This window comes from Nothobranchius furzeri, chromosome 15, assembly GCF_043380555.1.
Source record: "Nothobranchius furzeri strain GRZ-AD chromosome 15, NfurGRZ-RIMD1, whole genome shotgun sequence".
NCBI lineage: Eukaryota > Metazoa > Chordata > Actinopteri > Cyprinodontiformes > Nothobranchiidae > Nothobranchius > Nothobranchius furzeri.
In genome coordinates, this window is record NC_091755.1 from 40,708,175 (window position 1) to 40,724,688 (window position 16,514).

General features: G+C 43.8%; 1 protein-coding gene across 1 annotated transcript; it reads left to right on the forward strand.

Annotated features, from left to right (window-relative positions):
- The first annotated feature begins 348 nt into the window (after nucleotides 1-348).
- gdi1 (GDP dissociation inhibitor 1) lies at nucleotides 349-13,284 on the forward strand. Its single transcript, XM_015966948.3, has 11 exons — nucleotides 349-613; nucleotides 3,110-3,217; nucleotides 3,392-3,491; nucleotides 5,217-5,351; nucleotides 5,434-5,632; nucleotides 5,716-5,847; nucleotides 5,941-6,040; nucleotides 7,929-8,100; nucleotides 11,963-12,107; nucleotides 12,226-12,280; nucleotides 12,998-13,284. The coding sequence occupies exons 1-11, from the start codon at nucleotides 569-571 to the stop codon at nucleotides 13,148-13,150; spliced, it is 1,344 nt and encodes a 447-aa protein (XP_015822434.2). The 5' UTR covers nucleotides 349-568; the 3' UTR covers nucleotides 13,151-13,284.
- The last annotated feature ends 3,230 nt before the right edge of the window (nucleotides 13,285-16,514 follow it).

The window sequence follows — 16,514 nt, forward strand, 5'->3', positions numbered from 1 at the left end:
AGGTAACTGTATCCAGCAGACCTGCGTGCTTCAGCGGCTCAACTCCCATCCGCACGCAGCTGTGGCCGCGGAGGGATACCACTCCCTGCATCCACGCAGCGCTGCTCCTAGGGAGGGATGGACAAGTAGAGACACTTTAGTCAAATTCAATAAACCAGCATATATGCTTAATGGTCACTATGGAGTAAAAGTAGAATGCTGCATGTTTAGTGTAACACTCACCCCTCCCCCATACAACAAAAGCCTCTCTCAGTGTGTGTGATGCGGGAAGAAAGGGAAGAGGACGCGCACTATTTGATGTCGCGCGCCCACATTGTTCTGGACTGCTCCGCAACCAGGGCCATCTTTGGTCGTCCTCGCCCGCCGGTGACAGTCCGTGTGGACGATATTTCTCATTGGTTCTGCATGACCGGTTGTTAATAAATAAGATTTTATTGTAAGGAGACGTTTAAAGTCGCCGCGCCGAGATAGACAGACTCTCGCTTGTTTTGGAGTCACTGGCGTTCCTTCCCTTCTTTATTTCTCAAGGCAAAAAGAGGGCGAGACACGGGAGAGGCGGTGAGACAACATGGATGAGGAATATGATGTGATCGTTCTGGGTACCGGACTCACAGTAAGTCAGGCTGCGTTTGTTCTCTTCAGAGAAAACTAGTGTGTGGAAGGCTCGGATGAGTATTTTACAGGAGCGCAGGCCTGCAGCAGTCTCTCTCCAAACCTGCAGTGAAAACTCCTCCAGTATTTTATAACTTAGTATATGAAATTAAAGGTCACAGAATTAAAATTGTGTAAGTATTTTCTTTTGTGTCGCGCGCAGCTCTGGTTCCTCCTGTAGTGGCCTGTTTGGTTGTGGTTTTGCAGACGCGCAGACCGGCGCACTCAGTGTTGTGTTACACCCTGTAGCATCTTTTAGGCGTAACCCCTCCGTGTGTCACGGTCCTCTTTGCATACAGGCCTCCATCCTGAGGTGGCGCAGGCCTCAACACTGCTATTCATTCAAGGAAACCACTTTCGCCGCAACTGCTTTCACTAACGCACTCGGTGCGGCAGAAATGCGCCAGGGACGCTTGTGATTGCGGCATTTACGCCTTTTTTTTGCATGCGCATCTGTAAAAACCGACATGGTTTCAAACAAGTTATCATAGATCCGACTACTCTCCTGTTTATTAGTCTTTATGTTATCAACTATTTAAACACAAATTATAATAGTTATTATTATTATTATTATTATTATTACTATTATTGTTGTTGTTGTTAATAGTGTAACATGCGTTTTACGCATGTGCATACCGCTCCTGTCAGAGCTTCCCAACCCCATATGCCTTCCTATTTCTGCCTGGATTTTCTGTTTATAGTTAATAGTTTATAGAAATAAAGTGGGCCAATAACTGAAACACTTGTTTTGCAGTGTGCACGTGTGCACGTGATGTAATTACAGGTGTAAAATGAAGGAAGAGAGAAAAAACATTTTCACCTGATGACATGAGGAAGAGGTGATAGTGTTTCTGCCGGCGTGTGTGTTTTTAGATTTATCAGTGGCTTCAGCACAGATGAACCACTGGAAGAGAAAACAACTGAAATCTCTAAAATGTGTCTTTGGATGTAGGCGTAACTGATAAACCGTAGGAGACAACTCAGTTGTGATGGCCGCCTCTGCTTTGACCATAGTCAACACAAAAATCCCTGTAACTTGGTCAGTTTTACAGGTATTAGGGTGTAATTTTATGTAATAATAGCTGAAAGTCATTTACACTGCTACTGTTGTGTCCCTGGGCAAGACACCTAACCCACATTGCCTGCTGGTGGTGGTCGCAGGGACCGGTGTCGCCCCAGGGCAGCTGTGGCTACACTGACCCAATTTTGCACAAAACAATTTCATCACCCATAGGTCTGGACGATATAGAAAAAAAGCTTATCAATAAAAAAAATAAAATCCAGTTGATCAATATCAATAGTTATTGAAAACAATATGAAAAATGTCAAATACGTTTTAAGTGCAGCCCTGTCCATCATTACTATACGATGAAACAAGATGGTTGCAATACTAGATTAGTTTTTTTTACCTGTTACAAACAACCGTTTGTTTTTTGTCAGACTTGTAAGAGTGAAAGCATCACCACGCTGGTGAACTGCTGTCACCTTTTCTCGGGACCATTTCTTCCACCTCTCCTTGCTGCAACGTCTTGTTGAAGTCACATAGCTGTCTGTGAGGGGGCGGGGCTTGGGTCTGTGATTTTGATTGGTTGGGTGTAAGTAATGACTCTTGGATGAAGCTACCCAATAGGCTATAGTGGGAAAAGGAAACTTATTGAAGTTTTTATTGATCCATTTTTTTCCTATTGAACCACATGCCTATTGATCGATATATGTCGTTATTGAATTATTGCCCCGCCCTAATTAAGCCTATCTGTGAATGTGTCAGAAAGCACTGGTTGAATTTAAGGAAACACTAATTTATCATCAGATGCTTTCCTACAACTTGTTAACTTTTGGAGTCAGTTGACTAATCGACCCTAACCAACACAAAAATCCCTTCAACTCTGTTGGTTTTTCAGGAGGTAGGGCAGGTTGTCCAGCAATCAGAGTGTTGTAGGATCGATCTCAGCAGAGAATTCTGCTGTTGTGCCCTTGGGCAAGACACTTAATCCACCTTTCCTGCTGGTGGTAGTCGGAGGTACCGGTGGCGCCTGTATTCAGCAGCCTCGCCTCCGTCAGTGAGCCCCAGGGCAGCTGTGGCTACATTATGGCTCATCACCATCAGTGTGTGAATGGATGAGTGATAGAACGGAGTGTAAAGCGCTTTGGAGTCCTCTAACTCTGAAAGGCGCTATGCAAGTGTGGGCCACTTATCATTCATACAAATATTTAGCTAAAATCTGCTGCGTTTTTAGCTTGTAGAGTCATTTACAACACATATCCCGAGCACTAACTTAATGTGTGGGAAAGCATGTTTCATGTTTTCCTCACGAGCTGAGCAAAAGGGCTCCAAGTCCACCATTTCTTTCAAATCTTTCCGTCTCTTGTCAAATAAAACTGATTCTTAGGCATGAGTGCTTTTCTTTATTTAGTTTTCAGAGATTATGCACTGATGTTTGCATCTTGTCCTACGTAGGAATGCATTCTGTCTGGGATCATGTCCGTGAATGGGAAGAAGGTTCTGCACATGGACAGGAACCCCTACTATGGAGGGGAGAGCTCTTCTATTACCCCTCTGGAGGAGGTATGGGGGTTTGGGGATCTGTAAAAGCTAATCAATACCATTTTTCTTCTTCACTCGATCCCTCTTCAGTCCCAGTAGCATTGGCTGCTGATGCTGCATTGTGATTTATCCGTCTGATTGTGTGAGCCTGTTGGACTTTCTGTTGATGCATGCTTTCCCTGTCCATTCTTGCAGCTTTACAAGCGCTTCAGTCTCTCGGATAGCCCACCAGAGTCCATGGGCAGAGGAAGGGACTGGAATGTTGACCTCATCCCCAAGTTTCTCATGGCCAATGGTCAGTGGTACATAATCAGCTAGATGTATATGGTGCCATGAAAGATTATTTTTAAAAAGAGAAGTTAAATCTAAACTCAAAACTAATCGGGCCTTTCCACCGGGCGAGTAAGCATCGCACAATGTCAGCGAAACGTAGCACGCTGCAGTTAGCCGTCGTAATGGTGGATGGGTGTGTTTCCACCAGCTGTGAAGCATTACATGTTGGAAGCATCTCACGTAGGGACGTGTTGTATAAACCTGGGGCCTCATTTATCAACCGTACTTCTGCACAGATCTGTGCGTATTTTGCGTGTAGGCACAAATGTACACATTGTGTGGTATTTACCTTTTTGTACTTGTGCGTGAACACGTTCCTAAATAAAAGAGCAGCTCTGACCACGTGAAGGAACAGCATCTAGTGGTGGAACTGGGGAACAGCAGTACTGAAGGTCTCAGTCATCCACACCTGTTCCTCATCCACAAATTATATTTCCCCTGTATGTAGTGATGTTGGTGGAAAAACGGCTTTAGCTCATTATTGGTGCTAAAACCAATAAAAGACACACGTGACCAACAGGAATCTGACATTATATCATGACTAATCTGTGTTATTTGAAGATTTAACAGAGCGTGCCCTCTGGAGGGAACACGTTTTCCGTGAGGAAGAAATCCTTCCGCTATGCTGTGATTTGGGACCCTTTGTGGCGCGACAGACAAACTTCACGAATCCGATTCAAGTTCATATTTTATTTTACAAATACGAGAACACCCCAGAGCCTCCTCCTGCTCCCCGCTCCATGCAACCAGACTGAATGACAGCTCAGAAGAGGGTGAGGCTGCGCTCTCAGACAACATTTCCAAATGAAACGTACTCCACACAGAACGACTCCGTAAATGGAGACGAGAACCCGTTACTCTATGATTTATCAAATCCTTTTTTTTTTTTTTTCAGGAACGTCTCCTCTGTCCCGACCGCGTTTATAACCTCTGCAACCTGTTTGGTTTCTCGAGTGTCTCGAGCTCGCTGTCAATAAAGTTTTTCTTATTTTTTCTGGAAAGAAAAAAACAAACAAACGGGGAATTCCCTCACGTGCCGAGGACGCAGCATGACCAAATATGGTTCATTGAGGGCGTTTCTGTATGTAAATGATGATGAACGGACACGAGCACCTGGGTACGCGCAGGTGGGATTTATCATCAGACAGTTGCGGAGGAACGTGTGTACGAGAGACCACCGCACGTTTCATAAATCAGGAGTACACACATCCTAAATTTCATTTGTAGGAAGGAATATAGGAACGTTTTCATAAATTAGGCCCCTGGAGTGTATTTTTTATATGCAACTCATCCAGAACGCATCAAACTTTCCATTTAAAATCGTGCTAGACAGGAAGTCTCCGTAGCCAAGGTAACCGGAACAGAAAATAAACCACAGACATGCCGTCATCTCTCTCCTTGCTTCTTCTCGTGTGAACTGCAGAAATCACGCATGATGTTGCAATTCTTCCGTGATTTCATGACCTCGCAGGACCCACTGCGTGGAACGCTTTGCCGCCATTTTGCAACTGAAGCATTCCCGGTGGGAAGGGAGGTTGTGGGTCAAACCTCTGTCACGTTACGCGCCACATGCACGTCCAGTCACAGTGGAAAGTCTGGTTGAGAGTTACGTGTGGACTAGTCAAACTGCTGGAGGATTTCCATCTCGGTCACAAAAATAAGATTTAGAAAATCTGTGTGATTTTAGGTCAGCTCGTGAAAATGCTGCTGTACACAGAAGTGACACGATACCTGGACTTCAAAGTTGTGGAGGGAAGCTTCGTCTACAAGGGAGGAAAGATCTACAAGGTGCCGTCGACTGAAACCGAGGCATTAGCTTCAAGTAAGATTTGCGTCTGAGCCGACGGGGAAACACCAACCGACTGGGTTTGTGGGATTCTACACGTTTTTATTTCAACTTTCAGATCTGATGGGAATGTTTGAAAAGCGAAGGTTTCGCAAGTTTCTAATCTTTGTGGCCAACTTTGATGAGAATGACCCCAAGACCTTTGAGGGCGTGGACCCTAAAACCACAACGATGAGGGATGTTTACAAGAAGTTTGACCTGGGCCAGGATGTGATCGACTTCACCGGCCACGCCTTGGCCCTCTACCGCACAGACGAGTAAGGATTTCGGAAAACCACTCACCAGCAATACTTTCAGAGCTTTATTTGACTGAATGGCTTTACTGTAAATCCACCGTTAGGTACCTCGATGTTCCCTGTTTGGAAACGATCAACCGCATCAAACTGTACAGTGAATCCCTGGCACGTTATGGCAAGAGCCCCTACCTGTACCCCCTCTATGGTTTGGGAGAACTTCCGCAGGGATTTGCCAGGTTTTCTGTTCAGTTCATCAGGATATTTTATTTAAAGGTGAATACATAAACTCAAAAATCCTTTGTGATAGAGCAGGTCCTATTCACTTTTAGGTTGAGTGCAATCTACGGAGGAACGTACATGCTGAACAAGCCAGTGGATGAGATCGTGATGGAGGGTGGGAAAGTGGTTGGAGTCAAGTCCGAGGGCGAGGTAAGACCGTGCTGCTTTACCGTTTAAAATAAATGCAACGCTGACACAGTTGCAGCTATGGAAAAGATTTATATCACAATACTAATTTTCATATCAGTAAATATCGATATATCACAATAAAAGCCAAAACATTAATTTTGTTAATCAATTCAATTCAATTTTTTTTTCAATTCCAAGTTTATTTATAAAGCACCAAATCACGATAAGAGTCGTCTCAAGGCACTTCACACAGTAAACATTCCAATACAGGTCAGTTCATTAAGCCAATCAGAAAAAAGTTTCCTATGTAAGGAACCCAGCAGGTCGCATCGAGTCACTGACTAGTGTCAGAGTCTTTACAGCAATCCTCATACTAAGCAAGCATGCAGCGACAGTGGAGAGGAAAACTCCCTTTTAACAGGAAGAAACCTCCAGAGGATTCTGGCTCAGTATGAAGCTTGGTTTATGCTTGACGCATTCACTTTCCGCTTGGTGATGCGGCTCGCGGATGGAACGCGCTTCACAACTTGCAGCGTTTATGATTCGTGCGGCTCGTCTCTGCGGTGAGCCAATATTCTCCCAAACTGTAGGGGGCAGCATGGAGCTCTACAGCATGCATCCAACACTACACCATAATAGAAGTAAAATTCACTGTTGTTTACAACATGGCATTCCAGCATTTTTAACAGCGTCCTTGTCTTTTCCGACAGTGCGAGCTATTTCTCTCCAAGAATTATTAACAACATGTTGATCACGGTGATCTCTGAGAGCTGAATCATACAAATGTCTGTATTTACGAACCTCTGCCATACTAGTTCTTGCCGGTCCGCCATGTTTTTCCGCGTCCGTCCGTCCGCGTGGTTAGAAAATTTCCTAGGTGCGCAGTGCGGAAATTCTGGGCCGTGCGGAGGCGCGGCGGAGGGGCGTGGTTGTTAAAATGACGCAAAATGACGCAACTTTTCCGCACGGAGCCGTGCGGACCTCGCGGACGTGTCAAGCATAAACCAACCTTAAGCAGCCATCCTCCACGACTCACTGGGGATGGAGAAGACAGAGCACACACACACACACACACACACACACACACACACACACACACACACACACACACACACAGGTTACATTGTGATTTCTTAGTAAATATTCTATTTGGTGTGAGATAAACTTTATTGTATTTATCCTAGTGGATCTATAATTAAACAGGTAAACTAGTAGTAGCACATCCAACGTCAAGGAAAGTAAAAAGTTATTATAAGGAGAGAGAGAATGTTTAAGTGGTTAGCAGCAGTGTGCTAGACGATGGCCCCCTCCATGAGGCCACCACAGCTCAGCAGAACGTCATTGTAGCTTCTTCTGGGGAGAAAAACACTTAGAGAGAAAATAAAGTAATCTTCTCTGTTTCCTGGTACTTTGGAGTGAGATTTGAAGATGTCAGGTTATATCTGATTTAGGCGTTTATTTACAGAAGCCGAACGTGTCATCAGACATTACACAGGTGTTTTGGACAAACCAAACGGGTCTGTTTTAAGCTAAATCCTTCAAGGATTACAGGAGAACAGAACGAAAAGGAAAATAATCTTCTGTTGATGTCAAATAAATAAAATAGGCATTGAAAGATAAATTCAGTTTACGTTGGAGCATCTGCTGCTACTGTGCAGTCTGGCTCCAGCCACATGATTGGTCCGACGCTGAGCAACTCTTATTACAGGCTGTTATTATGTTCTGTATATTGAATGTTTACATCTGCCAGTTCTGATATTTTATTGAGGAAAACTCTTTGAGATGCATATTGCCATCATATTGTCGCCCAGCTCTGGTTGTGGCAAACTTCCAGCTTAAAAAAAAGTTTGATTGGAGAAAAAGTCGTCCTCTAAAGGCTGTGATCCACATGGTCTCCTTTCGTCTGCAGGTGGCTCGCTGCAAGCAGCTCATCTGCGACCCCAGCTACATCTCGGATCGTGTCCGTAAGGCGGGTCAGGTGATCCGTGTCATCTGCATCCTCAGCCACCCCATAAAAAACACCAATGACGCCAACTCCTGTCAGATCATCATTCCTCAGAATCAGGTCAACCGTAACTCAGGTGCGCATCGTCAACACCTTTAACTTCCAAATGGGAAAAAAGTGAATGATTAAAGTTGGACGGATAAAACTGGTTACAAACATGTGACTTCTGCTGGCACAGGTGAGAAATACATATTTCTCTATTTGTTTGCTGGTGAACCAAAGCATCTCGTTACTGTTAGACTCAAGTTTCTACTAAAATCAACTATAGGACCCTGTACACACATGACCTGGTAGACAAACAGCGATTTGTCTACGGTTTGGCCACCATCCACACAAAAATCAAGATGTTTGCCACTAAAAACCTTTTTTTTGTTTTTTTCTAAAACTTCCAGCCAAAGTGAAGATTTTCAAATTCTCTGATGTCAGCATTCACTCATGAGCGTAGATGATTGGGTTTTAGGTTTTGCAATGTCACTGCCTGAGACGCCAATGCTCTGATGTGCGACTTGCGTTGACATTTGCTTGCTTGTGTTTAAAAGTGCTGCTCTATGTAGAAGACCACAGGCGAAGGAGGACTTTAGGGAAGGTTCTCGCCCACCACCTAGTTATTTCACGTCCAAGGAGGAGTTTTCAGCAAATATAACGACCATTTGGGGAACTACTGTCGCCAACACCTACTTGGTACACGTAAGGCTGCATGGTGGCGCAGTGGTTAGCACGGTTGCCTCGCAGCAAGAAGGTCGCAGGTTCGAAACTCGGCTGCGGCCTCTCTGCGTGGAGTTGCGTGTTCTCCCCGTGCATGCGTGGGTTTCCTCCGGGTACTCCGGTTTCCCCCACAGATCACAACATGCCCTATAGGTTATAAATTGTAAGTCGCTTTGGATAAAAGCGTCTGCCAAGTAAATAAACATACAGTGAACCCTCGTTTATCGCGGTAGATGCGTTCCAGACCTGGCCGCGATAGGTGAAAATCCGCGAAGTAGGGACACCATATTTACAGTACAGTGTCAGAACCCAAGTTCCCAGGCCAGCCTCTTCCAGCTAGCCGGCCTCCACTATGGACCACAACTCCCAGAATGCCCCTCGCTGGGATTCCCTCCACGTCGCACCTACGTCACAAACGGCGGCTATAAACGGAAGTCGCCTTTCCAGCTCACCACTCAGTCATCGTTTCTTCAGATTCATGATCAGAGTTTCCAACCTACCGATCAATCCCACGAACTATCAGCTCATAGTAAGTTATCTTACTTACTTCTGGAAAGCCCGGCATTTCCGTGTCACTTCGTTGACGCTCGAACGCTCGGGGGTTTCCTAGATTCATCGTGAGCCGGCGTTTCACCGACGCTCTCACTTCTGCGTCTGTGAAACCACGCTCCCTACAAGCTCAACTCCCGAATCCAGCCGACCAGTCTGACATACAGTACTATACTGAATTATCGTATGATCACATTCTCTTTTTGTGGGTAAAACTCAAGAAAAAAACATTTTTACTGGTTTTTTTTATAGTTTTATTACAAAACGTGCATTTTATGATGAAATTGATGAAAAAAAAACAGGAATTTCTTGATATTTCGCATAGAAAAATACCGCAAATCGGTGAAAAATACCGCGAATCGGCGAATTTCCCTTGAATAAGGCTCCAAAGAAAAAATCTGCGAAGTCGTGAATCCGCGATAAACGAACCGCGAAGTAGCGAGGGATCACTGTAAACATAATGCTACACAATGCACTGGATTTTTACGACCCAGGGTTTTTTCCCTAAAAGGGCGAGGGAGGATTTTCTGACTTTCAAACACCCAGCTACACGTGTGCATGGCCTCTGTCTCCCTTCACACCTGTCGTGTATTACAAATGGATATATGATGAAGTGCAGTTACATACTTTTTCTGATTTCGGTGAGACTATCGCTGCGTGCCGTGTTTAAGAACACTGGGAAACGTGCACTAACGAAACGTGAACAAATGCAAGAGCGTGGTCGCCGGGTCTGCATCCAGTTCGAATTTTGAGCTCTCGCCATTCAGAAAACGCTTTCGTGATGCTGACTCTTTCGGCGTCATGGCCAGCAGAAGGTGCTGCAAAATCTTGAAAGTGCCTGAATTTGATTGAGTCATGTTTGTAAAAATCCTCGATATTATCATAAGGTAAATTGTTTGATTTAATTATTAACCATTAGTTTTGTTTTCCATTGATGTTTAACTTTAAAGGTTTAACATTCGTAATTTGTTACTTTTCCATAAAGTCTCGCTGCCTTTTCAATCCTACGTGACTTTTACGGACATTTTGTGTCCTCTTGTTTTTTAAAGCAACCATCTAATTGTCTACGATCTAGAATTTGGGCTGTCATCCAGAATTATCTCACGCATAACAAATAAAGACTTGAAATATCTGCCTTTGCACTCACTGAGTCTATCTTTAACTGAAGGACTCAACATGTGTGTATTACAGGTTTTGTATATTTTATACATGGCAGCTACATTCATCAGTAGTTAAACAGGCGGCGGCAGATGGATGGCTATACAGCTGAGCTTGTTCAGAAAATGAGGTTCTCTGAGAATAAAAAGTCATTTCCAACTGTCTACTTGGCCTCAGCTGTTACAGTCTTTCCCAGACATCTCCTACCACATCTACGCTGATGATATTCAGCTCTATATGTCCTTTATGCCACACCAGTTGGACAGGCTGGCCACACTTGTACTCTGCCTGACCCAGATCAGTAACTGGCTGTCCAGCAACTTTCTTGTCCTCAATGCTAACAAGACAGAGACCCTGATCGCTGCACCCCCGGAACTTCAGCCAAAAATCGAGCAAGAAATGGCGTCTTTTTGCCCATCAGCCAAGGCCAACATTAGAAACCTAGGAGTTATTTTTGATCCAGCTTTAAGTTTAGACTCACACGTCAAAACCATCTCCCGCTCTTGTTTCTTTCAACTGAGAAACATTTCAAAAGTCCGTAAACTGGTTTCTACTGCAGATCTGGAAAAAAATCATCCATGCCTTTGTGTCATCACGCTTAGACTACTGTAACGCTCTTTTTACTGGTCTCAGCAAAACCTCCCTCTCACGCCTTCAGGCCATCCAAAATGCAGCAGCCAGACTCCTAACCAAATCCAGCAGACGAGCTCACATCGCTCCAGGTTTACAGTCCCTCCACTGGCTCCCGGTAGAATATAGAATACAGTTTAAAGTTTTAGTCCTGACCTATAGAGCTCTTAATAACCAGGCTCCAAGCTACCTATCTGAGCTTTTATCCCCACACACCACCTCTCGGAACCTTAGATCCACATCTGAAAACCTCCTGGCTGTTCCTCGAACCAGACTGAAAACCAAAGGGGACAGGGCCTTTCAGACTATTGCAGCCAGACTTTGGAACAGTCTACCTTCAAATCTCTTGTCTCTCTAACACTGTAGAGGTATTTAAAAATCATCTAAAAACTCACCTTTTCATCCAGGCGTTCCCTCCCTAAATGTTCTAAATGATGGCTTTGTTCGGGTTCACACCTTCACTTTGTTTATACTCATGATCTAATTTTCTACGTTTATCACTGCTATTGTTTTTCTGATGTTTTTATTGGTTAGAGGTATTTGCCCTGATCTTTATCATGTTGTACAGCGCTTTGTGATTTATATCTGTGAAAGGCGCAATATAAATACACTTTTACTTACTTACTTACAAAAAGTCAGAGTGTAAAAAATCAAAAGTGAAATAAGTGTTAACAAGGTTATTTTTGTTAATTGACTTATTCTATTAGTTAGAGGAAATAAACTATATAATCTATTCATAAAAATATGATGTCATCACCGTAGTTCTTTAATTCTATCCAGTTTCTGCCTTTTGGCAGTTTGTTTTAGTTGTTTCTCAGATTTTACGAGTCATCATGAATCTGCATGATATGACTCTGATTGAACTCTTGTTTTCTGCTTCTTGGCTGATTCTCCAGACATCTATGTGTGCATGATCTCCTACGCCCACAACGTGGCGGCCCAGGGCAAGTACATCGCCATCGTCAGCACCACAGTGGAGACCGCTGAACCCGAGACCGAGATTGAGCCGGCTCTGGAGCTGCTGGAGCCCATTGACCAAAAGTCAGCGTCGGATTCTTCTGCTCTCTAAAACATAACATCTGCAGGCTGTTCAACCCAACATGCTTGTTATTCATCATATCTGAAATAGCAGATCTAATTCTCATATTTGTTTCTGCAGGTTCGTGGCCATTAGTGACCTCTACGAACCCACAGATGACGGTACCGAGAGCCAGGTGAGATGACTTTTATAAAAGTGAAACTAGAATACATATTTTCCCATGATGCACTATTCATATCAAATATGAGATGCAGGACAGTAGTGTCTTTACACCTGGGAAATCCTCCACAGATGTTATTGGTTTAGATCATTTTAACTCATTCGCTGCCAGCGTTTCTCACCGTTTTTACTGTTTCTTTAAGAGTCACAGAACGTTGCGTGCTAGCATGATGTCGACGCCAAAACAACCAAAACAAAGAGGAGACTCACCTCTTACATCAGGAAGAAGCCGTGTGTTTTGAGCGTTATCCGTTCTTTCATAATCCGTTGTCGAATTGTGATCGGCAGACGCTTTTCCGGTTCGCGCCTCACTTTTTTTTTACAGGAACGGCCCAAAACGATCTCCAAACACATGGATGGTCTGCTTCCTGATCACGTGATCTGTGACGTATGCGGATGAAGATCGGCTTCAGGGCTGAGATGTTGGTTCTCTCAGCGTGGGGGCTCGTTCTGATGCTCAAAAAGTAAAAAAATGCTAATGACGACTTTAGTCGTCAATGGCAGTGAATGAGTTAATACTTAACTGATAATTCGACTTAGTTCTTTGTGGCTCCAAGTTTCTGATTTTAAATCCCAGCTCTCAGTGTGAGTGAATGTTAGAGCCTTGAACTCTTGAGTACCACCTGAGCCCACAGAGCAGTGAGATTCTCCGCCCCGCCCCTCTCTCCGTCAGGTCTTTGCCTCCAGGTCCTACGACGCCACGACTCACTTTGAAACCACCTGCAACGACATCAAGGACATCTACAAACGTATGACCGGCACCGACTTTGACTTTGAGAACATGAAACGCAAACAGAACGACGTGTTTGGGGAGGATGAGCAGTGAGAGGGAGGGGGGGGGGGGGCACGGTCGGAGGGGCTTCTAAGGGAGGAAGGCGGAGTCAGACAAGGTAACTGAGGCGATGAGGAGCCATGGCTTCCTGGGTTTGCTGTGGTTGGTGTGAAGCCTCTGTTTACCTTTGTCTCTCTCTCTCTCTCTCTTTCTCTCTACACACTGGAACATTCACAAACACACACATTTCAAACACTCCCTTTCCGTCGCAGCAAAGCAGGGTTGACATGCAGTTTCATTCCATCGTAGACTCAGCAGTATAATCATGTATTTAGCTTTAGAGGTGATTTTATTACTTGTTACGGATTTCTGAGCATTTCATTCCCTTCATCATGTCGTTCCCCGTCAGAGATCAGCTGATGGCGTTGATGAGTCTGAGCTCTGTGGGGTAGAGTCATCCCAAGGGAACGCCTTCAGTCGGCATGCAAGCATTCCTAGACGTGGTAGAGTTGTACATAGACTGAAAAGGCTGGATCATTCCACACACACCACCCCCGTCAGCCCTGCCTTCACCTCTCTCACGTGGGCTTTTACCTGCGTTACTTTAGTAGACTCTGCTCATTTTGGCAAATATCTGTAATCTAAGGTGACTCGTAAACGAGCTGCTCTGTCAGCTGATAGCACTCACTTTGCAATGCTGTCGTGTTCCCCGTGCTAGCAGGCAAGCTAACCAGTGGCTATTACCTGTCACACACACACACACACACACTCAAAAAACAAACAAAAAAAGAATAAAAACACTAGTTTCTTTTGTTTCTCTCAGTTGTGTAATGTCAGTTTTGAAACTGAATAGTTTACTTTCTAACTTGTTAAATTATTGAAGAGTTTTATTTCTATGTGACGGGTTTCGCTGGCTGAAGTTATGAAGTTTACAGAGCAGCTATTTGAAACTGTGGTCTTCTAGCGTGGCTTAGAAACGGGAGCGTGGGGAGCAGAAGGGGGGCAGAGCGGGCGGGCGTCAGGTCGGGTGAGGCTTCCTGTGAAGCCCACTAGAACACGTGAACTAACCGACGGGAGTGTCGCCTGGGGGAAGGAACGCGCGTGAGGAATGTTGAGGTTTTTTTTTCGTATGGAACAAGGATGAAGACTGAAATTTCAGCTCACAGTGAAACCTCCAGACTGCGTCTTGGATGTCTGAGCCCTCGTGTTTGGTGTAGTATGTTTGTTGAGTAATGCGTGGCATTGCTCATGGGACCTAATCCTCGTAGGTGTGAAGCAGAAGGAGAAGTTAGAAACTCCCCTAATTCAAGGACTGGGTCGCCTAGCTAATAAATGAAACCACGTTCCCTTTCGCAGCTAAAAACATGCTTTTATGTGGTTCGAACCTTCATTCGGGCTCTATTTAGTTGACATTTCGGCTTCTAAAGAAAAGCGTTGCTTCGTTTTAACTAACAAGTCAGTCTTGTGCCAAAAACGGCGTTTCTGTTCTTGGCAGAGCTTGCTGACAGCATTAAAAGTGAACCCCTGCTGTGTGTGCGGAGCAGGGGGTATTTTCTACCACAGCCGGGGTGTTGTTATACATCTGAGTGGAGACCATGCATCTTTTCTCTGCAGCACACCTTACAGCTTAAGAGGAAAACAGACCAGTTACTGCTATTGTTGGCTTTAGAAGCAGCTTCATCTCACTTTTTCCCGCCGTGATGGATCTTTCAGGAGCTCTAAACAAACGTGTGTCATGTTTGGGGCGTTGCTGTGTCTTATCCCTATGATCTATTTATTTAATTTAGCGCTGACGCAACGTTAAAAGGTTTACGTCAAATGCTGAATTTGCCACGCTGTTAGTTTTATTGTCAAATGAAGAAATGGATTTTAAAATTGATGCACATCCGGACGACGTTGTTGTTTATTTGCTGTGTCACGTGTTTGGTTTGCCACATTCTGCCGTCGTTCCACGATTTAAACTTTCAGACGCAGGTTTTCGCTGAAGGTTATGAGCAGCAGTGGAACTAAACATCGCGCTCGATCATCCAGGAAACACTGTCTCCCAATGAAAACTGGAATATTGTTTACTTTCCAGATCCTAGATTTCTTTGAAACCCTTCATCCGATGCTGTCCTCTCCTTTTTTTAATCACTGAAAACAAAAGCCTCGTGTGCGGTTCTACTGTTTAATTTTCATCCAGTATGGCCTTTGAAAGCACCATCGACGACACCCCTTCAAAATGACAAAAGACATAGTCCAGGCTGAGTAGTAGAAAACTTTAACTGTCCTTGTTTGATCACTAGTATGTGAACAATGCCTAACGTCTTGTGTAACAATTAAAATATGAATGAAATGATAGAAAATAAACAAGCACATGACAAACCTGAAGAGACTGACTTGTGTGTGTTTTTAAGAACGCATCTAATGGAAAACACTTTTACTTTATACACACTTTTATGATTTAGACACACTTGAACTCAAACGTGCAGCTCACAGAGTGACCAAGGATTTAATAATTACCCATTATTATGATGGGGAAACATAATAAATGACCTCAGAATGAAATAGAAGATTTTTCTGATAAAATAACAGAGATGGTTTGTAAGGAAGCTCAAAATCCTGCATAGAATAACATGCAGAATAAAAATGAGGCAATCATAACCAAGAGTTCACTGTAAGGTTAAAATAGTCAGGGAATTCTGAGAAGTTTCCAGAAATAGGTCAGGGTTGATAGAAAATGTCAATAATAAAGTCATTTTTCCAGTATTTACATGTAGAAATGCAAGAATACTTTTGAGTTAAACCCTGAGAATATTGTCACAAATGAGCATCAAACCCCTTATGGCGTTAAAGCATCCTGATGGTGTATCAGGATTAGTACCTTCATCCTAAACCTGCCTCGACATGTTTACTGCCCTCTGGTGGAGGGGCTCTGGGTGGCAATGGCTAATTATATTGTAAGTAAATGTGTAATGAAATTAAGCTGATTATTATTAACATTACACAATAAATAATTCCATATTTTAAACTAGATGTTTTCATATTTCATGCTTTAAAGGAAAAGGAATCAAACTAAATCGTCACGAGCGCTACAACACCCACAACGCCTTGTGTCAATGAACCATATTTTATGGTTCAGTATTGATGAAAATCTTCCAGCACAGTCGCGCTCTGGAGCTGAACGGACTTCTTTAAAACTGCGTCAAGACTTTCACTGGAGAATAACAATAAACTGTTTATGAGCTTCAGCTGATTTCTGTGTGTTTTGAAGAACCCGTGTGTGTGTGTGTGTGTGTGTGTGTTTGAGACTTAATATGAAAGGTTAAAGGAAGTTCTGGGTTAGGATTAGGCTGTTTACCCAGTGATAATGCAGAACTCTCAGCTATAATAAAAAACGGGGAATAATAACACGTTCAGGCCTACTTTGGACATTTTC

What these genes read in the sequence shown, in the direction of transcription:
- gdi1 (XM_015966948.3), top strand. Translation starts at nt 569, where the DNA reads ATGGATGAGGAATATGATGTGATCGTTCTGGGTACCGGACTCACA. An exon ending in CTATTACCCCTCTGGAGGAG is followed by an intron (nt 3,218 to 3,391) that starts GTATGGGGGTTT and finishes CCATTCTTGCAG; the next exon opens with CTTTACAAGCGCTTCAGTCT. An exon ending in ATGACGGTACCGAGAGCCAG is followed by an intron (nt 12,281 to 12,997) that starts GTGAGATGACTT and finishes TCTCTCCGTCAG; the next exon opens with GTCTTTGCCTCCAGGTCCTA.